A 23149-nucleotide genomic window follows, 5' to 3' on the forward strand; every position below is an offset into this window, starting at 1 on the left:
AGCTGACCGGAGCTGGATCAGGCACCAGTGGAGCGGACTGCTCTGGCTCCGGAGTAGAACAGCTGACCGGAACTGGACCAGGCACCGGTGGAACGGGCACGGGCTGTGCCGGACTGGACAAACGCACCACTGGTCTGGTGTGAGGAGCAGGCACGGGCCGGACCTGACTAGGAACACGCACCACTGGCATGGTGCGAGGGGCAGGAACGGGCCGGGCCAGACTGGCGACACGCACCACTGGCTTGGTGCGAGAAGCAGGAACAGGCCGGGCCGGGCTGGCGACGCGCACCACTGGCTTGGTGCGAGGAGCAGGAACAGGCCGGGCCGGACTGTGGAGGCGGACTGGAGGTCTGGAGTGGAGAGCTGGCACAACCCGTCCTGGCTAGATGCCTACTTCCGCACAGTATGTGTGAGGCATCAGCACAGGACGCACTGGGCTGTGCACACGCACTGGCGATACAGTTCGTAGAACTGGCACAGGATATGCGGGACCGAGGAGGCGTACTGGAGACCAGGAGCGTTGAGCTGGCACACCCCGTCCTGGCTGGGTGCCCATCTTCGCACGGCACGTGCGTGGTGCAAGCACAGGACGTACAGGACTGTGCCGGCGCACTGGCGACACAGTACGTAGCTCCGCATAACCCAGAGCCTGCCCAGTCATACGCTTCCTCACGTGAGTACGAGGAGTTGGCTCTGCTCTGACACTAGGCTCCGCCAACCACCCTGTGTGCCCCCCCCCAAAAAAAATGTATTGGGGCTGCTTCTCGGGCTTCCTCCTCGACCGGCCTCCTCCGTGTTGCCGTTGCACCTCTCCTGCCTGGGCATCTACCTTAGCCCATGGTCCTCTCCCCGCAAATATCTCTTCCCATGACCACAAATTGCCCACCTGTGACATGGCTATTCGCTCCGCCTGGGCACGCTGCTTGGTCCTCGTTTGGTGGGATCTTCTGTCACGTTCGTTCAATGACGGGACAGACCAAGGCGCAGCGTGATATCCGTACATGTTTATTTACACTGAATAAACACACGACAAAACAACAAACAAACGAACCGTGAAGTCCTAAGGTTGTACATACAACAAACCTTACCCGGAACAAGATCCCACAACTCAATAGTGCCAATAGGCTGCCTAAGTATGGTCCCCAATCAGAGACAACGAGCGACAGCTGCCTCTGATTGGGAACCACACCGGCCAACATAGAACCATACACACTAGATCCCACATAGAAAATACTACATAAGAAAGAATATACACACCCTGACTCAACATATACGAGTCCCCTGAGTCAGGGCGTGACAGGTGTAAAATACAAGATACAGCTTCATCTTTAAAGAAGCCATTGTTCTCACATTCTTCCAGGCCAACCCAACCTCATTATAGAGTAAAAACATTCAACATGCGGCCAAGGAAAAATCTTTGGGCCGTCTTGCCTAACCAAGGAACCTAAAATAACTCTGGCAGTCAGGGTTTCCCATGGGATGTAGGTTGGTATCTAAAAGTGGCCCAGACAGAGGAGAGTCATGGCAGGAGGCATAGCTAACCCTCAGGCTACAGGACAGATGAGAGAAGGAGTGGAGGAGGGGGAGAGTGGAGCAGGGCATGGTAGAGAAGGCCATGGCTGGGCCAGGCAGTACCTCTCCTGGGTCTGGTTCACTAAGCTGAACTAAAGCTATCTGTACCCAGCTATTTCAGAGCACAGCCTGGGGTCCTTGGAAAGAGAGATAGTGAGAGGGGAGGGGTAAGCTACAATAGCGAGGGATCTGACTACTGCCTTAATGGGAGACTATGAGGAGAATGTACTTTAGTCTCAGATGGGATAAGGGCCAGACATTATGCACCCTCAGGTATGGGGCTTATCTCTGTGTGTGATTGTGTGTATGTGATTGTGTGTTTGGTTTTACTATCCTTGTGGGGACCAGAATTCCTCAAAAGGCACACAACTTTGGACAAGTGGGGACATTTCGCCAGGTCCCCACATAGAAAAAGGCTATTTTAAGCTTAGGGGTTAGATTTAGGGTTATGGTTAGAATTAGGGTTAGAATTAGGGTTAGGGGTTAGGTTTAGGGGTTAAGGTAAGGTTAAGTGTTAGGTTTAGGGGAAATATGATTTTGAATGGGAATCAGCTGTTTGGTCCCCACAAGGATAGTAAAATAAATGTGTGTGTGTGTGTGTGTGTGTGTGTGTGTGAAACAATTTAGTAACAAAAGACATAGGAGAGAGATAATAAGTCCAACACATGCATAAATGCTGAAATTAATTACAGATTGCGAGAAAGTACCGTGTGTGTGTGTGTTAATGGGGGGTAAATGAGCCTGAAACTCCTGTTTCCATGGCCACTGCACAGGTAGTGGAAGCAGCAGATGTCAGTAAGAGTCTCTGGGGAACTACAGGGGTCCAGACAAACTGATGGACTCCACTACCCAGGGGTCTGTGCTGTGGACTTCATTACCATGTCTGTGCTGTGTTTGGCTCTGCTTCTTTGGCTCTTATACAATAGGCTTTTTCTGCTTCCATAATTGAGAGTGTTAAAAGAGAAGATCATATTAAGCATTTTATTTGACAAGAGTATGTACGCTTTGGACGTTTGGATCAACTACATGCCTGAGAACAGATGTGTGACCACCTATTTCACCTGAAGAAGATCAATCCATTGAACGTTGAATCTAATATTTTTCTGGTGTTTAGCTAATCTTCATCCATCCTCTAACCCTGTAAGTTTGGCAAGGCAAAAGCCTGAGACATGCTCTGGAACTTTGGCGACTAGTAAGTCTTTTTTAAACCTCCCGCTTTGGGCTGGATGTGTCAATGCGTAGTTCATACATGCATAATCTATGAGCAGAATTACTGTCTTACCTCAATTAACAACGAAATCCCTAGTTTGAAAGCGACTGTTTACTAAAAGCTGTGCGGCGCCATTTTCCCTACATTTTCCCCCACGTGGGCCAGCCCCCTAGCAATTAGAGTGCTAGCCAATGATCTTGAGCCCCTCACCATTGAGTGACAGCTAGCAAGATGCACACACAGCAGAGCGAGAGATAGAGCAATGATGTGGTGCACATACACCAAAGTGGTCCTCTGTAGCTCAATTGGTAGAGCATGGCGCTTGTAACACCAGGGTAGTGGGTTCGATCCCCGGGACCCATACGTAAACATTGCTTTGGATAAAAGCGTCTGCTAAATGGCATATTATTATATTATACACTACATGACCAAAAGTACACTACATGACCAAACATCTCATTCCGAAATCCTGGGCATTAATATGGAGTTGGACCCCCTTTGCTGCTATAACAGCCTCCACTCTTCTGGGAAGGCTTTCCACTAGATGTTGGAACATTGCTGCAGGGACTTGCTTCCATTCAGCCACAATAGCATTAGTGAGGTCGGGCACTGATGTTGGGCGATTAGGGCTGGTTCGCAGTCGGTATTCCAATGGTGTTCGATGGGGTTGAGGTCAGGGCTCTGTGCAGGCCAGTCAAGTTCTTCCACACCGATCTCGACAAACCATTTCTGTATGGACCTCGCTTTGTGCACGGGGCCATTGTCATGCTGAAACAGGAAAGGGCCTTCCCCAAACTGTTGGAAGCACAGAATCATCTAGAATGTCATTGTATGCTGTAGCGTTAAGATTTCCCTTCACTGGAACTAAGGGGCCTAGGTCCCGTGCTGTGAGCTTGTGTGGCCTACCACTTCGCGGCTGAGCCGTTGTTGCTCCTTGACGTTTCCACTTCACAATAACAGCACTTACAGTTGACCGGGGAAGCTCTAGCAGGGCAGAAATCTGACGAACTGACTTGTTGGAAAGGTGGCATCCTATGACAGTGCCACGTTGAATGTCACTGAGCTCTTCAGTAAGGTCATTCTACTACCAATGTTTGTCTATGGAGATTGCATGGCTGTGTCCTTGATTGTATACACCTGTCAGCAACGGGTTTGGCTGAAATAGCCTTATCCACTTATTTGAAGGGGTGTCCACATACTTTTGTATATATAGTGTATCTGCACATAGTACGTCATTTTTGGGGTCCACTTTTGGATCGTGAGCACTACTTTTAGAACTAATGGCTAAAAAGTATACAAAAGTACCAGAGAATCTCTTTAAATTAAAGTGAATGAAGAGAAAATTAGTGAAACCTTATAGAGTTATAATGGGCCCAGCCAGCCCACGTTGTGGAGCTGAGTGAGAAGGGAAAACAACGAGTGTTTATTAATTCACTGCTCAGGCCCAGACACTCCTCCTCTCCTTAGGGGGGCCCATCACATCTCCATAATAACATATTTTATTCATTGCCGTGGCAACAACTAATGAGCCCCTCTCAGAGTTCAGACGCCCAAGACAGAGGGGGTCTAGGCCTGGGCCTATAGCTCAGCTGATTATGCTAACACAGCAGCCCCTCTCTTAAAGTAGGTACCTACTGTACACACAACTAAAAGTGTTGAGTGTGTCTGGTGTGTGTGTGTGTGTGTGTGTGTGTGTAAATAGTAGGACAATCATAAGGGAAGCACCCACCCAAAGTCAGTCTACAGTAACTTTGTGTATCTTGACTTCATTTCTCATTCGCTAAATACATCCTAAATACCACAACATGACTGTAAGTCGCTTTGGATAAAAGCGTCTGCTAAGTGGCATATTATTATTATTATAACTAGCAGTGGTGCTAATAGTATGGATTCATCATCACTACTGATTTGTTTAAGTATGTCTCAATCTAATTGCTCACTGGAAATACATCATAATATATATACTAACAGTTATTATCATATGAGTAAGCAGATGGCCTAATAACTGAGGACATTGAGAGAAATGTAGAAACATTGAAATAACATTTATTCTCTTCTCTCAGTTTCCCATGGTAGCGAGATTTCCATAAGGTTCAAAGCCAAGTAGGAGGCGGGTGTTGGCGTCTCATTTTAAATTAGTCCTGTTCACTTTCATTTCTCATATTTCCTCTGAAAATCACCATCATCCCTCTCTCTCTGAAGTATTTCTGTACAGGAGTGAGTTATTGTACTGTAATACTTTCTATTTCAAGAGAGACTGACTAAATAGGCATTGACAGAGAGATATGCTACAGGGGCCTGACGGTTAGTCTATCTAGTTATTCTACATCTCTGGGTTGATGTCTGCCACACTGCATCCCACGATGACTTTTGTTTTTAATCATTTTTAGTCAGGCAACAAAAATTAAATTCATTTTGAGTCAGGCATAAAAAAATGCCAGGCAGTGGGGACTCATTAAAGACATAACAGCCTTGAGGAGAATCTTAACCCTTCAGAAGAGCTGGCAGGGTCCACAGACATGAGAGTGACCTTTTTCCAGGTCGTTGCCTCAGGGGTGATCTCTCAGGAATGGCCTGCCTGATGGTTGCGGAAGACTCTGGGGGAGATACACTATATATACAAAAGTATGTGGAAACCCCTTCAAATTAGTGAATTTGGCTATTTCAGCCACACCCGTTGCTGACAGGTATATACAATCGAGCACACAACCATGCGATCCCCATAGACAAACATTGGCAGTAGAATGGCCTTACTGAAGAGCTCTGTGACTTTCAACGTGGCACCGTCATAGGATGCCAAGAATAAGATCACCATGCGCAATGCCAAGCGTCGGCTGGAGTGGTGTAAAGCTCACCGCCATTGGACTCTGGAGCAGTGGAAACGAGTTCTCTGGAGTGATGAATCACGCCTCACCATCTGGCAGTCCGACGGACGAATCTGGGTTTGGCGGATGCAAGGAGAACGCTACCTGCCCCAATGCATAGTGCCAACTGTAAAGTTTGGTGGAGGAGGAATAATGGTCTGGGGCTGTTTTTCATGGTTCAGTCTCTTAGTTCCAGGGGAAAAGTTAACGCTACAGCATACAACGACATTCTAGACGATTCTGTGCTTCCAACTTTGTGGCAACAGTTTGGGAAGGCCCTATCCTGTTTCAGCATGACAATGCCCCTGTGCACAAAGCGAGGTCCATACAGAAATGGTTTGCCGAGATCAGTGTGGAAGAACTTGACTTGCCTGCACAGAGCCCTGACCTCAACCCCATCAAACACCTGCACAGTCCCCGCAGCAATGTTCCAACTTCTAGTGGAAAGCCTTCCCAGAAGAGTAGAGGCTGTTATAGCAGCAAAGGGGGGACCAACTCCATATTAATGCCCATGATTTTGGAATGAGACGTTCGCCAAGCATGTAGTGTGGTGACTCTGACTCACTCTGATGACATCACGATGCTGTGCAGTCGGCTGAACCAATCAATGGGCTCTCTCCAGCCTGACTCATTGAAAGGGGGGATGACAGGGGTATCATTGAGGAGAGGAGGACTCTTCCCTTCCTCCGAGAGGGCATGTCAGGGAGGGACATAATTGCATTTAGGAGACAATTACTGAAAAACGTCTCAGTGTGCACCAATCTGTCTATGTGTGGTGCAGTTGTTTGGATTGTTTTATGAGTGTAATATGTTTAGCTGGAGCTCTTTCTGCTAGCTCTACTAAAACTACAGTAGCATGTTTACTTTGGGATTGTGCCTCCAAATACAGGAGTTTGCTTAGCAAATCTCACTCAATCCCTGCTACTGTATAACAAATCCATCACTCTTTGTGGACAGTGAGAGAGAGAGAGAGAGAGAGAGAGAGAGAGAGAGAGAGAGAGAGAGAGAGAGAGAGAGAGAGAGAGAGAGAGATCAGGAGAGATAAGAGATGTAGTAGCAGAGAGAGAGAGAGTGTGTGTGTGTGTGTGTGTGCTTATTAAAACCAATGAGTGAGACAAACCCACAGGTCAGAGGTTGGGTGCAGCCCAGGCATCATTTATTAGAAGATTCAACCATCAATCAATTTGACAAGCGCTCTCTCTGCCTTTGAGGCGAGTCAGGGGCAGGTCATAGGCCTTCCTTTATAACCATTGATGTGACAACTTCCTCCAGGGGAGAGAGCGAGAGAGACTGACTGCAGCACAGTGAGTTTATTAGCACAACACATACTCACACTGCACCAGGCTAACCCAAACAGTGAGGTGTACACACACACACCTATCACAAGTTTATCACATCACAAAAACTGCAATATAACTAAGGTAATACAGATAATGAATGACGATAATAAGCTTACAGTTGAAGTCGGAAGTTTACATACACTTAGGTTGGAGTCATTAATACTCGTTTTTCAACCACTCCACAAATTTCTTGTTAACAAACTATAGTTTTGGCAAGTCGGTTAGGACATCTACTTTGTGCATGACACAAGTAATTTTTCCAACAATTGTTTACAGGCATATTATTTCACTTATAATTAACTTTATAACAATTCCAGTGGGTCAGAAGTTTACATACACTAAGTTGCCTTTAAATAGCTTGGAAAATTCCAGAAAATTATGTTATGGCTTTAGAAGCTTCCGATAGGCTAATTGACATCATTTGAGTCAACTGGAGGTGTACCTGTGGATGTATTTCAAGGCCTACCTTCAAACTCAGTGAATCTCTTTGCTTGACATCATGGGAAAATCAAAAGAAATCAGCCAAGACCTCAGAAAAGAAATTGTACACCTCCACCTCAGACTGGGGCGAAGGTTCACCTTCCAACAGGACAACGACCCTAAGCACACAGCCAAGACAATGCAGGAGTGGCTTCGGTGTCACGATCGTCATAATGATTGGACCAAGGCGCAGCGTGATATGCGTACATCTCTTTAATAGTGTACTTAGCAACACGATACAAATAACAAAAACAACAAACGATACGTGAAGTCCTCGGTCATACACAAACCTACACGGAACAAGATCCCACAAAACACAAGTGGACAACAGGCTGCCTTAGTATGGTTCCCAATCAGAGACAACAAGCAACAGCTGATTCTCGTTGCCTCTGATTGAGAACCACCCCGGCCAACATAGAAACACATAACCTAGAACAGAACATAGAAAACGAAACATAGACACTACACAAAGAAACTAACACCCTGGCTCAACATACAAGAGTCCCTAGAGCCAGGGCGTGACAGTACCCCCCCCCCAAAGGCGCGGACTGTGACCGTGCCAACATAAACCCAACAGGGGAGGGGCCGGGTGGGCATTCCTCCTCGGAGGCGGATCCGGCTCCGGGCGTGACCACCACCCTCTAACAACCCCCCCGTAGCGCCCCTGGTCTGGTCCCCCGCTGGCTGGAGCTGGACTGGACATCGGTGGAGCGGATTGCTTAGGCTCCGGTGTGGAGCAGCTGTGTGGGCACCGGTGAAACAGGCACGGGCTGTGCCGGACTGACGATGCGCACCACAGGCTTGGTGCGGGAGCAGGACGGGCCGGACCGGACTGGCGACGCGCACCACAGGCTTGGTGCGGGGAGCAGGAACGGGGCGGACCGGACTGACGTCGCGCACCACTGGCTTGGTGCGGGGAGCAGGAACGGGCCGGACCGGGCTGACGACGCGCACCACTGGCTTGGTGCGGGGAGCAGGAATGGACCGGGCCGGGCTGGCGACGCGCACCATAGGCTTGGTGCGGGGAGCAGGAACAGGCCGGGCCGGGCTGGCGACGTGCACCACAGGCTTGGTGCGAGGGGCAGGAACAGGCCAGACCGGGCTGGCGACGCGCACCACAGGCTTGGTGCAGGGAGCAGGAACAGGCCGGGCCGGGCTGGCGACGCGCACCACAGGCCTGGTGCGGGGAACAGGAACAGGCCGGACCGGGCTGTGGAGACGGACTGGAGGTCTGGAGCGAAGAGCTGACACAACCCGTCCTGGCTGAATGCCTATTTTTACACACTCTGTGTGAGGCATCAGCACAGGACGTACAGGGCTGTGTACTCGTACTGGCACTACAGCACGTGACACTGGCGCAGGATATCCGGGACCGAGGAGGGGTACTGGAGGCCACGAGCGTTGAGCCGGCACACTCCGTCCTGGCTGCATGCCCACCTTAGCACGACACGTGAGTGGTGCTAGCACAGGACGTACAGGACTGTGCCGGACCACTCGCGGCACAGTACGCAGCTCCGCATACCTCGGAACCTGCCCAGTCTCACGCTGCCTAGCCTGAGTACGGGGAGTTGGCTCTGCTCTACCTCTAGGCTCCGCCAACCTCCCTTCCAGCCCCCCAAACCCGGTGGCCTCCTCTCCTAATCCACAAACTCGCCCTGTAGCTGCCTCCAGCCGCCCCGTCGTCCATGCCGTGTGCCCCCCCCCAAAAAATGTATTGGGGTTGCCTCTTGCCTATCCGACGACGGCCCGGTTGGCACCGCTTCTCCTCTTCTGCCTGGGTCTCCCCATTCATCGCCCTCCGGTAACGGACGGCCTCCTCCTCCGTGATCTGCCCCCAACCGAGGAGGACATCCACTAACGTTACCTCCGGCGTTTGCTCCTGGACACGCTGCTTGGTCCTGTATTGGTGGGATCTTCAGTCACGATCGTCATAATGATTGGACCAAGGTGCAGCGTGATATGCGTACATCTCTTTAATAGTGTACTTAGCAACACGATACAAATAACAAAACAACAAACGATACGTGAAGTCCTCGGTCATACACAAACCTACACGGAACAAGATCCCACAAAACACAAGTGGACAACAGGCTGCCTTAGTATGGTTCCCAATCAGAGACAACAAGCAACAGCTGATTCTCGTTGCCTCTGATTGAGAACCACCCCGGCCAACATAGAAACACATAACCTAGAACAGAACATAGAAAACGAAACATAGACACTACACAAAGAAACTAACACCCTGGCTCAACATACAAGAGTCCCTAGAGCCAGGGCGTGACATTCGGGACAAGTCTCTGAATGTTCTTGAGTGGCTCAGCCAGAGCCCGGACTTGAACCCGATCGAACATCTCTGGAGAGACCTGAAAATAGCTGTGCAGCAACGCTCCCCATCCAACCTGACAGAGCTTGAGAGGATCTGCAGAGAAGAATGGGAGAAACTCCCCAAATACAGGTGTGCCAAGCTTGTAGAGTCATACACAAGAAGACTCCAGGCTGTAATTGCTGCCAAAGGTGCTTCAACAAAGTACTGAGTAAAGGGTCTGAATACTTAAGTAAATGTGATATTTCAATTTTTTATTTTGTATAAATTAGCAAACATTTCTAAAAACCTGTTTTTGCTTTGTCATTATGGGGTATGGTGTGTAGATTGATGAGGATATATAAAAATAAAAATAAATCAATTTTAGAATAAGGCTGTAACCTAACAAAATGTGGAAAAAGTCAAGGGGTCTGAATACTTTCTGAAGGCACTGTATACATGTGCCTCAGAGATAAGTGTTTATGTCTCTTCATGGTTGAGGCCGTGAGGGAGGGCCAGAGGGTGATAGAATAGAGCCCCACTGTGGAGGTGTCATAATACCCATAAAACCTAGCGGTCAAACAGTGAAATGGTTCCAATTGTTTTTCTCCCATTCATTGTTCCTATAGGGGATTTTAGAAACACTTCAAATAAAGGCTGTGTTTCGTGTAGGCTTAACCTGTTGTGACAATCATGTAAACCTCTCTCGGACAAGGTGACTTTTATCAATATATTCGGCTCTATTTACTCTCAGATTTGAAAATGCTAATTAGCATCAAAGTAGACATCATGCAAAACTACAAATCCCTGCAAGCACCTGCACGTCATCTCTAGCTGTCACCTTTGCTAACAGGTATTGTGTCAATTTAAAACTTGTACAAGACAGTTCACAGAATTGTCCATTTAAAGAAATGTAGCCAATTTATTAATTATTACACGTAGGTAACACTAGATAGTTCATCCAGAGATTCGCCAGTCTCGTCCAGATCATCATGGCATTTGTAGTTATTTATGATAGCCACATTAGCAGCTAATTAGCATTTCATTTTGGGGTGGATAAATACAGGCGAATATTTTGATAAAAGTCACCTTGTCCTAGAGAGATTTACATGGTTATCAAAACGTCACGCCAGGGTAAGCCTACACGAAACACAGCCCTCATTTCTAAAATCCCCTATGGGAAAAATGAATGGTGGAAAAACGATTGGAACCATTTTCCTGTTTGACCGCTAGGTTTTATGGGTATTGTGACTCATACTGTGGTACTCTATAGACTGGGAAATAAATCCCTGTTTGATATGAGGAGATTCCTGGAATGAGTGGGAGATGACCTTTGTGGTAGACTTAATTGAAGGGGGAGGGGGCACACTCACCGACTTGGAGGACTCAAGGGATCCGGAGGAGAGGGTGTCTCGGCTGCCGCGGCTCTTGGAGCTGAGGTGTGGCGAGGCGGAGGGTGAGTCGTCGATGTAGGGCAGGATGTCATGGTGGCGCCTCTGCTCCTCCGCACGGTCTGCATCATAACCGTAAGTGGGAGGGGTCCCCGTGAACGGACCGTCTGTGATTGGAGTGAACAAACGTCAGTCAAATGATTTGTAGTCGTATTATTTGAGTACAGACAAAGCATTTGCGATCATGTTGTTGAGTCACAGTTTATAAGCTTCATTATCCTAGTATGTCTTGGATATGTGTGTTTGTAGTGAACATTCCTTAAAGGCCAGGAGGCTGAGTACAGTGGAGAGTTCTGGTAAGTGCTGAGGGGAAGCCATCCGAGTCAGAATGTCAGAGACCTTTTGGTCATCCCCCCACACACATACATACCCCCCACGAGAGCTGGCCATGGTTCATGTGTGCTGACTCAGACAGGCTCTCTCTCTCTCTCTCTCTCTCTCTCTCTCTCTCTCTCTCTCTCTCTCTCTCTCTCTCTCTCTCTCTCTCTCTCTCTCTCTCTCTCTCTCTCTCTCTCTCTCTCTCTCTCTCTCTCTCTCTCTCTCTCTCTCTCTCTCTCTCTCTAATCAGCATTCTGTCTGCATTTTCATGAGCTCTACCTCCCCCACACTGGAATTGACAGCCAGGGACCCTACATGCAGAGAGAGTAGCCTACTCTCTATGCTGTCAGTGGTGAGAGATATGGCTTAGATATCTTTGATATAAACTGTGACATACAAGTATGTGACCATGCTGTCGCATACCCACCCCCTCTCTTTTACTCACTTTCTCCCTCTCTCTTTCCCTCTCCTTCTATGCGGCCAGTCTCATGAGTACAGCAGTGTGATCTAACCTCTAAGTGAGTGTGAGATATCCCACACTCCCCTGCCTGCCTGCTTGGGTGTCCACTGCCCACTGTGCCCAGAGCCTACTGCCCATAGTGACTTTCTGTCTGCCCACTAGCTAGTGCCCACTGTTGGCCAGGGGAACACTGAGGGTCTGTCTGAGGATGGACACACCGCCTGCCAGTTGGCCGCCCAGTACCCCATGCCAAGGGCCATTAAGAGACTCTGTATAGAGAGACACTGGTAAAGTATGTGCCAGAGGAACACTCACAGAGTCTGTGTGAGTTGAGTAGAGTAGTAGTCTGTGATGGCTGTAGTCACAACCAAGAATAGCCTCTTGACCATACAAGACCATACAAGACCACTACCACCTCTGAATACAACAAGGTAGAGGAGATAAGACAAAAAGCCACGTTAAGTAGACTAACAGAGTTCCTTACAGTGCCTTAGTGCTAAAGTACAACCACCCAAGATCCAAAGACTTCCAAACACACATTAACTAAGTCAACCTGTGAATCCCCTATGCATGTATTCTGTACACGCCTGTATTAAATCAAATCAAATTTTATTTGATATGTGCCGAATACAACAGGTGTAGACCTTACCATGAAATGCTTACTTACAAGCCCTTAACCAACAATGCCGTTTTAAGAAAATAGAGGTAAGAAAATATTTACTAAATAAACTAAAGTAAAAAAATAAATAAAAAAAAAGTAACACAATAAAATAACAATAACGAGGCTATATACAGGGGGTACCGGTACCGAGTCAATGTGTGGGGGTACAGGTTAGTTGAGGTAATTTGTACATGTAGGTAGGGGTAAAGTGACTATGCATAGATAATAAACAACGAGTAGCAGCAGTGTAAAAACAAAGGGGGGGGTCAATGCAAATAGTCTGGGTGGCCATTTGATTAATTGTTCAGCAGTCTTATGGCTTGGGGGTAGAAACTGTTAAGGAGCGTTTTGGACCTAGACTTGGCACTCCGGTACCGCTTGCCGTGCGGTAGCAGAGAGAACAGTTTATGACTTGGGTGACTGTGGAGTCTTTGACAATTTTTGGGGCCTTCCTCTGACACCGCCTAGTATATAGGTCCTGGATGGCAGGAAGCTTGGCCCCAGTGATGTACTGGGCTGTACGCACTACCCTCTGTAGCGCCTTACGGTCGGATGCCGAGCAGTTGCCATACCAGGCGGTGATGCAACTGGTCAGGATGCTCTCGATGGTGCAGCTGTATAACTTTTTGAGGATCTGGGGACCCATGCCAAATCTTTTTAGTCTCCTGAGGGGGAAAAGGCATTGTCGAAGGCATTCTCGTACCCTCTTCACGACTTTCTTGGTGTGTTTGGACCATGGTAGTTTGTTGGTGATGTGGACACCAAGGAACTTGAAACTCTCGATCCGCTCCACTACAGCCCCATCGATGTGAATGGTGGCGTGTTCGGCCCTCCTTTTCCTGTAGTCCACGATCATCTCCTTTGTCTTGCTCACGTTGAGGGAGAGGTTGTTGTCCTGGCACCACTGTGGTCACACTGTGGTCTGTTTGTGTCTGTTATGATTCTAGACTAATTATAATATAATATAATATGCCATTTAGCAGACGCTCTTATCCAAAGCGACTTACAGTCATGCGTGCATAAATTTTTTGTGTAATTCTATGCCTTATGATATAATAATAATAATATGCCATTTAGCAGTCCTCTGTAGCTCAGCTGGTAGAGCACGGCGCTTGTAACGCCAAGGTAGTGGGTTCGATCCCCGGGACCACCCATACAAAAAAAAATTATGCACGCATGACTGTAAGTCGCTTTGGATAAAAGCGTCTGCTAAATGTCATATTATTATTATATCATAAGGCAGTTATTGGTCAGATGTAAGGGCACTATGCTATAGGTCCTAGCCCCTGGGAACATACAGTATCTCTTACCAGACCCATCCATAGACAGTCCCCTCCAGGCCCAGACAGAGTCTACAGTATAACAGCCCCTCTAGCCCAGTGAGTCTCTCTCCCTCCCCCTCTCTCGCACTCTCTCCCCCAGCTTTGCACAGGTCCTCCATTTGTCCACTGGCAGGCTCCACAGCTGCAGCCATACTCATTCTGGTCACACCCCAGCTCCCGCTTCCTGCCTAACCTCTTCTCTTCTCTCATCCCCGAGCAGCCCCCGCACGGGAGGAATCCACCATCAACACACACACACACACACACAGGGGCAGCTTAACCATCGGCAACAAGGAAAAACACAGTTTAATCACGTTGGCATGGAAACCTTTTTTGGGGGTAAGAGGCCTTTTTCCCCAAGCAGGTGGAAAAGTACAATCACACAGGGAAAAGCAGGTGTTCTGATGCCATGGCAACACATGGGTCTTTTCCAAAACACCAGAGGGTCAGAAGTATCATGTGACTTGACTTCCAGAAACATTTGTCTATTGATGCCAGCTCTAGGTAAAAAATTTTTTTATTTTTTTTATTTCACCTTTATTTAACCAGGTAAGCCAGTTGAGAACAGGTTCTCATTTACAACTGCGACCTGGCCAAGATAAAGCAAAGCAGTGCAATAAAAACAACACAGAGTTACATATGGGGTAAAAAACATAAAGTCAAAAATACAACAGAAAATATATATACAGTGTGTGCAAATGTAGCAAGTTATGGAGGTAAGGCAATAAATAGGCTATAGTGCAGAATAATTACAATAGTATTAACACTGGAATGATAGATGTGCAAGAGATTATGTGCAAATAGAGATACTGGGGTGCAAAGAGCAAAATAAATAACAATATAGGGATGAGGTAGTTGGGTGGGCTAATTTCAGATGGGCTGTGTACAGGTGCAGTGATCGGTAAGGTGCTCTGACAACTGATGCTTAAAGTTATTGAGGGAGATAAGAGTCTCCAGCTTCAGAGATTTTTGCAATTCGTTCCAGTCATTGGCAGCAGAGAACTGGAAGGAATGGCGGCCAAAGGAGGTGTTGGCTTTGGGAATGACCAGTGAGATATACCTGCTGGAGCGCAGACTACGGGTGGGTGCTGCTATGGTGACCAATGAGCTAAGATAAGGCGGGGATTTGCCTAGCAGTGATTTATAGATGGCCTGGAGCCAGTGGGTTTGACGGACGAACATGTAGTGAGGACCAGCCAACAAGAGCGTACAGGTCACAGTGGTGGGTAGTGTATGGGGCTTTGGAGACAAAACGGATGGCACTGTGATAGACTACATCCAATTTGCTGAGTAGAGTGTTGGAGGCTATTTTGTAAATGACATCGCCGAAGTCAAGGATCGGTAGGATAGTCAGTTTACGAGGGCATGTTTGGCAGCATGAGTGAAGGAGGCTTTGTTGCGAAATAGGAAGCCGATTCTAGATTTAACTTTGGATTGGAGATTCTTTATGTGAGTCTGGAAGTTGAGTTTACAGTCTAACCAGACACCTAGGTATTTGTAGTTGTCCACATACTCTAGGTCAGACCCGTCGAGAGTGGTGATTCTAGTCGGGTGGGTGGGTGCCAGCAGCGTTCGATTGAAAAGCATGCATTTAGTTTTACTAGTGTTTAAGAGCAGTTGGAGGCTACTGAAGGATTGTTGTATGGCATTGAAGCTCGTTTGGAGGTTTGTTAACACAGTGTCCAATGAAGGGCCAGATGTATACAAAATGGTGTCGTCTGCATAGAGGTGGATCTGAGAGTCACCAGCAGCAAGAGCGACATCATTGATATACACGGAGAAAAGTGTCGGCCCAAGAATTGAACCCTGTGGCACCCCCATAGAGACTGCCATAGGTCCAGACAACAGGCCCTCCGATTTGACACACTGAACTCTATCTGAGAAGTAGTTGGTGAACCAGGCGAGGCAGTCATTTGAGAAACCAAGGCTATTTAGTCTGCCAATAAGTAAAGTATAAAGGAAACCTACTTTGCTGCTGTTATGAATGGTGTAAAACTGCATTGTGTTAATCACATACACAACCGGTCAAAGGTTTTAGAACACCTACTCATTCAAGGGATTTCTTTACTTGTACTATTTTCTACATTGTAGAATAATTGTGAAGACATCAAAACTATGATATAACACATATGGAATCATGTAGTATCCAAAAAAGTGTTAAACAAATCAAAATATATTTTATATTTGAGATTCTTCAAATAGCCACCATTTGCCTTGATAACAGCTTTGCACACTCTTGGCATTCTCTCAACCAGCATCACCTGGAATGCATTTCCAACAGTCTTGAAGGAGTTCCCACATATGCTGAGCGCTTGTTGGCTGCTTTTCCTTCACTCTGTGGTCTGACTCATCCCAAACCATGTCAATTGGGTTGAGGTCGGAGGATTGTGGAGGCCAGGTCATCTGATGCAGCACTCCATCACTCTCCTTCTTGGTAAAATAGCCCTTACACAGCCTGGAGGTGTGTTGGGTCATTGTCCTGTTGAAAAACAAATGATAGTCCCACTAAGCCTAAACCAGATGGGATGGCGTATCGCTCCAGAATGCTGTGGTAGCCATGCTGGTTAAGTGTGCCTTGAATTCTAAATAAATCACAGACAGTGTCACCAGCAAAGCACCCCCACACCATAACATCTCATCCTCCATGCTTTACGATGGGAACTACACATGCGGAGATCATCCGTTTACCCACACCGCGTCTCACAAAGACACGGCGTTTGGAACCAAAAATCTCAAATTTGGACTCCAGACCAAAGGACACATTTCCACCGGTCTAATGTCCATTGCTCGTGTTTCTTGCCCCAAGCAACTCTCTTCTTCTTATTGGTGTCCTTTAGTAGTGGTTTCTTTGCATCAATTCGACCATGAAGGACTGATTCACACAGTCTCCTCTGAACAGTTGATGTTGAGATGTGTCTGTTACTTGAACTCTGTGAAGCATTTATTTGGGCTGCAATTTCTGAGGCTGGTAACTCTAATGAACTTATCCTCTGCAGCAGAGGTAACTCTGGGTCTTCCATTCCTGTGGCGGTCCTCATGAAAGCCAGTTTCATCATAGCGCTTGATGGTTTTTGCGACTGCACTTGAAGAAACTTTCAAAGTTCTTGACATTTTCCGGATTGACTGACCTTCATGTCTTAAAGTAATGATGGACTGACGTTTCTCTTTGCTTATTTGAGCTGTTCTTGCCATAATATGGACTTGCTCTTTTTCCAAATAGGGCTATCTTCTGTGTACCCCCCTTCCTTGTCACAACACAACTGATTGGCTCAAACGCATTAAGAAGGAAAGAAATTCCACAAATTAACTTTTAAGAAGGCACACCTGTTAATTGAAATGCATTACAGGTGACTACCTCATGAAGCTGGTTGAGAGAATGCCAAGAGTGTGCAAAGCTGTCATCAAGACAAAGGGTGGCTATTTGAAGAATCTCAAATATAAAATATATTTGAACACTTTTTTGGTTACTAGATGATTCCATATGTGTTATTTCATAGTTTTGATGTCTTCACTATTATTCTACAATGTAGAAAATAGTAACAAATCAAGAAAAACCCTTGAATGAGTAGGTGTTCTAAAACTTTTGACCGGTGTGTATGTGTGTGTGTGTGTGTGCGCGATTGTGTGCATGTGTGCCTGCCCCCAGTCCGCTAGCAGTGTGAAGGAGACCTCTGCCACTGGAGTGTGACATGGCTGAGTCACCCAGCCCTCCTCTGCACTGCAGCCCTGGAGCAGAACACCCATCCTCTCGGTCTTTTCCTTCACTGTTCCCCCTCTATTTCTCCTCTACTTCTACCTCTCCTCTCCTCTCCTCCTCCAGCTTAAGGTGAGGCAGGCTGCGGTGCTGACATCTGGGAAGGCCATCGGCTATCCTCATCATAATTCTAGTTGGAAACAAAGTGAAGAGGCCTCTCCACAGACAGACATACCGTTCTCTTTCTCGTGTACACACATTACTCTCATGCATATACACACGTATGTCCCAACCGTGCAGGTGCATACACACACATACATATGCGCATTCAAGCATTTTTACTCATCTCTGCTTGTGTATGTGTGACTTAAAAGAGACACATCTTGCATGGACATTGAAAGAAAGCTTGTCCTAATCACACAGATGAAACGTTCAGTGACTAAAGCTCAGTCAGTCCCTGTGATGTAGAGAAAGGGAGAGAGGGGAGAGAGAACGAGGGGTTGGGGGGAATAATGGGAAAATGTATGGAGAGAGAGAGAGAGAGAGAGAGAGAGAGAGAGAGAGAGAGAGAGAGAGAGAGAGAGAGAGAGAGAGAGAGAGAGAGAGAGAGAGAGAGAGAGAGAGAGAGAGAGAGAGAGAGAGAGAGAGAGAAAGAAAGAAAGAAAGAAAGAAAGAAAGAAAGAAAGAAAGAAAGAAAGAAAGAAAGAAAGAAAGAAAGAAAGAAAGAAAGAAAGAAAGAAAGAAAGAAAGAAAGAAAGAAAGGAGTGCTCCGAGGCAGAACCAGACATGCATCAGATAGAAAGCTCTTCTCCTAACCCCACATCAGGCAGCGAGGGAGGGAGCAGGCTGGGGAGTCGTAAATCTGCTCCTGGTCACAACGTCTTTATGGAGCGAGAGAAGACATGGAGAGGAGAAGAGGAGGAAAAGGCCTGGGCTCTAGCTGCTCTACAACCATATCACCGTAGCACCATATAACCCTGCTCCACCCAGCACAGTACACCCCACCCAGCACAGTACACCCCACCCAACCCGGCCCTAATGTAATGCTACAGTACCCAAGGCCCTTCTCTTAATCCATCTATTTGGCTATATCCATCTATAGTGTCTTAGTGTCTATGACTGTTTCCTATACAGAGCCAGTTCCTCCCTCCACCAGTGTTCCTCTACAGAGGGGCCCAGAGGATTAGGGGAAGACTCAGCTTTATTGGGTGGGAGTCTGTGAGAGGAGCAGGTCTGGATTGGGGAGATAAATTGAACACACCCCTGCCCACCCTCCATCTCCTCCAATGTCGCAGATTTTAATAAAGCTCCTGAAATAAAAGTGTCCAAAAATGTGTGTGTTTGTGGGGCGGGGGACTGAGGTGAGGTGGAGTGAGGTGGACTTCTAGGGAGGGGGCAGGAGACTGCCGTGAGACACCTGAAGGAGAGAAAGGGCGCCCCGTTCCCCCTGAGCCACAACATCCCCTAAAAATCAAATTTAGAAGCTATTCAACCCCACAGAAGGGAGGGGGGAAAATCAGCCAAAATGGAAGTGTCGAAAATTCAACTGAAATCTCAGCTAAAGCATAGCTGTGGGCGCAGAGCGGGATCAAATGAAGTTGATCAAAGCGTTGCCGTGGTAATCCCATTTTACCACACTTGACAGCAGCTAATTTGATAAACGCTGTCACCGTCTTGTCATTATGGAAGGATGGGGACGTAAAATGCATGGGTGGCTCTACCAGCGCCTCAATATCCGTCAGGAATGAAAAACCCTGGGTGGGGCACTTCTTTATTGACCAAACCCAGGTGTGAGTCCCAAATGGCACCCCATTCCCTTTCTAGTGCACCACTAGGCTCATAGGGCTCTGGTCAAAAGTAGTGCAGTATAAAGGGAATAGGGTGCCATCTGGGACGTAACCAAGGAGACAGACAGGCAGGAGACCGAGAAGGAGGGCAGCACCATCACAGATAAAGTACCTCCCTGATCTAGGCAGTGGTGGAAAAGTACCCAATTGTCATACTTGAGTAAAAGTAAAGATACCTTAATAGAAAATGACTCAAGTAAAAGTGAAAGTCACCCAGTAAAATCCTACTTGAGTAAAAGTAAAAAAGTATTTGGTTTTAAATATACTTAAGTATCAAAAGTAAATGTAATTGCTAAAAGTATAAATAATTTCAAATTCCTTATATTAAGCAAACCAGACGGCAAGATAGCCAGGGGCACACTCCAACACTCAGACATAATTTATAAACAAAGCATTTGTGTTTAGTGAGTCCGACAGATCAGATGCAGTAGTGATGATGAGGGATTTTCTCTTTAAGTGTGTGAACTAGATCATTTTCCTGTCCTGCTAAGCATTCAAAATGTAACAAGTACTTTTGGTTGTCAGGGAAAATGTATGTAGTAGAAAGTACATTATTTTCTTTAGGAATGTAGTGGAGTAAAAGTAAAAGTTGTCAAAAATATAAATAGTAAAGTACAGATACCAAAAAAACTACTTAAGTAGTACTTTAAAGTATTTTTACATTGGTACTTTACACCACTGGATCTAGGCTTATCTCATCAACAGTACGAGTCTGTGTCCTCAGAACCATACTAATTTACAAATCACACCAATCAATGTGCCTAATGTCTAGCTGCCTGTAGAATTCCCCATTCCATTTCCAAGATGATTAAACAGACTGAAGTATGAATGATAATAAGCCAATTTGCTTCTCGGAGGGAATGATCATCTCGATGGAAACACACCAACGGCAGCGCCGGTTAAAATGCCCGGGAGCGGAGCCAAGGTGGGCAGAGCCTACCCCAGCACCCTGGGATGAAAATCATCCTTTTTGTTTCAGTGAGGAGGGGATGAGTCCGAAAACACCGACGCAGGGGGGAGTCAGCCCTCCAATCACACCAGCTACACACACACACACACACACAGACAGAGAGAAATGAGGACATGATGTGTAGTACAGTGTGTCTGTCCCAGTGTGTAGCATTTTCTCCACATCAGTAGCCTATAGTGTTCCATTTGAATATAGCTATAAGCTGTTTCTCTGAAAGAGACAGACACATAAGAAACAATGAGAAGTATGACTCCAGCTCTGTAGAGCAGGATTAGCCTAGTTTCATCAACACTCCTGACTAGCTGTTTTGTAGCTACACGGTACAGGTTTGGTTGAATACATCCGTCAGCATTGAGCCTTTGTGACATGATGCTCTATGACGGTGACAGTGACTCAAACACATAGCCAGACAGAATCATTCAGAATACCCTGGCCGACAGAATCATTCACATCAACTACCAAACTCCCAGGAAGTGCATTTACATATTCAAAGGACTAGGAATAAGCTGCCATGATTCTCTTCTGTTACTACTGTATCTGTCTGTAGAAACACTGATGTTCCCATGGTCCCACTCCCAGCAGCAGTGACAGACTCAGGCTGTGTGTGTGTGTGTGTGTGTGTGTCTGTGTGTGTGTGTTACTTTGGTGCGTGTGTGTGTGTGAGCGTGTGTTAGCTGTCACAGGGACAGATGGGAATGTTTTCAATGATTGAGCCTTTCAAAAATAGTTGGTGGTGATTTAATTACAGATAATGAGGTTAGTGCTGAGGAAATTCCCCCCATCCTTTCTGCATCTAAAGACAGACACATGGGAGGAACACAGAACAGGGTTTTTCTCACACCCTCAACATCCACTGGGCTACCATCATGTTCAGCCATCTACGGTCAGTGGTACACTACTACTGTAAGACAGAGGATCTGAACCAAGAGTTTACTGTCATTTATAGCTTCCGGGTTCGGGCGGATGGATGGACAGATACAGTGACTTCAGAAAGTATTCAGACCCCTTGACTTTTTCCACATTTTGTTACGTTACAGCCTTATTCTAAAATTGATTAAATAAATACAAATCCTCAGCAATCTACACACAATACCCCAAATTGACAAAGCAAAAACAGGTTTATGGACATTTTTGCAAATGTATTACAGATAAAAAACAGAAATACCTTATTTACATAAGTATTCAGACCCTTTGCTATGAGACTCGAAATTGAGCTCAGGTGCATCCTGTTTCCATTGATCATCCTTGAGAAGTTTCTACAACTTGATTGGAGTACACTTGTGGTAAATTCAATTGATTGGACAAGATTTGGAAAGGCACACACCTGTCTATATAAGGTCCCACAGTTGACAGTGCATGTCAGAGCAAAAACCAAGCCATGAGGTTGAAGAAATTGTCCGTAGAGCTGAGAGACAGGATTGTGTCGAGGCACAGATCTGGGGAAGGGTACTGCAGCATTGAAGGTCCCCAAGAACACAGTGGCCTCCATCATTCTTAAATGGAAGAAGTTTGGAACCACCAAGACTCTTCCTACTGAGCAATCGGGGGAGAAGGGCATTGGTCAGGGAGTTGACCAAGAACCCGATGGTCACTCTGACAGAACTTTAGAGTTCCTCTGTAGAGATGGGAGAACCTTCCAGAAGGACAACCATCTCTGCAGCACTCCACCAATCAGGCCTTTACGGTAGAGTGGCCAGATGGAAGCCACTCCTCAGTAAAAGGCACGACAGCCCACTTGGAGTTTTCCAAAAGACACCTAAAGACTCTCAGACCATGAGAAACAAGATTCCCTACGGTGAAGCATGGTGGTGGCAGCCTCATGCTGTGGGGGTGTTTTTCAGTGGCAGGGAGACTAGTCAGGATCGAGGCAAAGATGAACGGAGCAAAGTACAGAGAGATCCTTGATGAAAACCTGCTCCTTCCAACAGGACAACAACCCTAAGCACACAGCCAAGACGCAGGAGTGGCTTCGGGACAAGTCTCTGAATGTCCTTGAGTGGCCCAGCCAGAGCCCGGACTTGAACCCGATCGAACATCTCTGGAGAGACCTGAAAATAGCTGTGCAGCAACGCTCCCCATCCAACCTGACAGAGCTTGAGAGGATCTGCAGAGAAGAATGGGAGAAACTCCCCAAATACAGGTGTTCCAAGCTTGTAGCATCATACCCAAGAAGACTCGAGGCTGTAATCGCTGCCAAAGGTGCTTCAACAAAGTACTGAGTGAAGGGTCTGAATACTTTTGTAAATGTTATATTTCTGTTTTAAATTTTTTATAAATTAGCAAAAGTTTCTAAATACCTGTTTTTGCTTTGTCATTATGGGGTATTGTGTGTAGATTGATGAGGATTCTTAAAAAAAAAATCACTTTTAGAATAAGGCTGTAACCTAACAAAATGTGGAAAATGTCAAGGGGTCTGAATACTTTCCGAATGCACTGTAGGTAGGCAGGCAGACAGGCAGGCAGAGAGACAGACTGACGTACCGACATACAGACAGACAGACAGACCGACAGACAGCTCCAGAGGTAGCATGGCCTGCATGACATCTGTCCATGATTATGTGTGTCATGTTGTGTCAGCCTCCTTAAGCACTGTGTTGCCTTCGTGTTTTACATCTCGCCTCAGGACACATCAGAGGGTGGCCTGGCCTCTCTTCACCC

At 46.7% G+C, this 23149-nt stretch overlaps 1 protein-coding gene across 2 annotated transcripts in view; it reads right to left on the reverse strand.

Moving 5' to 3' along the window:
- LOC121541613 (breakpoint cluster region protein-like) overlaps positions 1-23149 on the reverse strand; it is a 128980-nt gene that overhangs the window by 25390 nt on the left and 80441 nt on the right. For both annotated transcript variants that reach the window (XM_041850767.2, XM_041850766.2), the window contains exon 3: positions 11142-11326. In XM_041850767.2, coding sequence (XP_041706701.2) covers positions 11142-11326 — 185 coding nt within the window. The remainder of the gene's footprint in view (positions 1-11141; positions 11327-23149) is intronic.

This window comes from Coregonus clupeaformis, chromosome 27 (genome assembly GCF_020615455.1).
Source record: "Coregonus clupeaformis isolate EN_2021a chromosome 27, ASM2061545v1, whole genome shotgun sequence".
In the NCBI taxonomy this organism is placed as follows: Eukaryota; Metazoa; Chordata; class Actinopteri; order Salmoniformes; family Salmonidae; genus Coregonus; species Coregonus clupeaformis.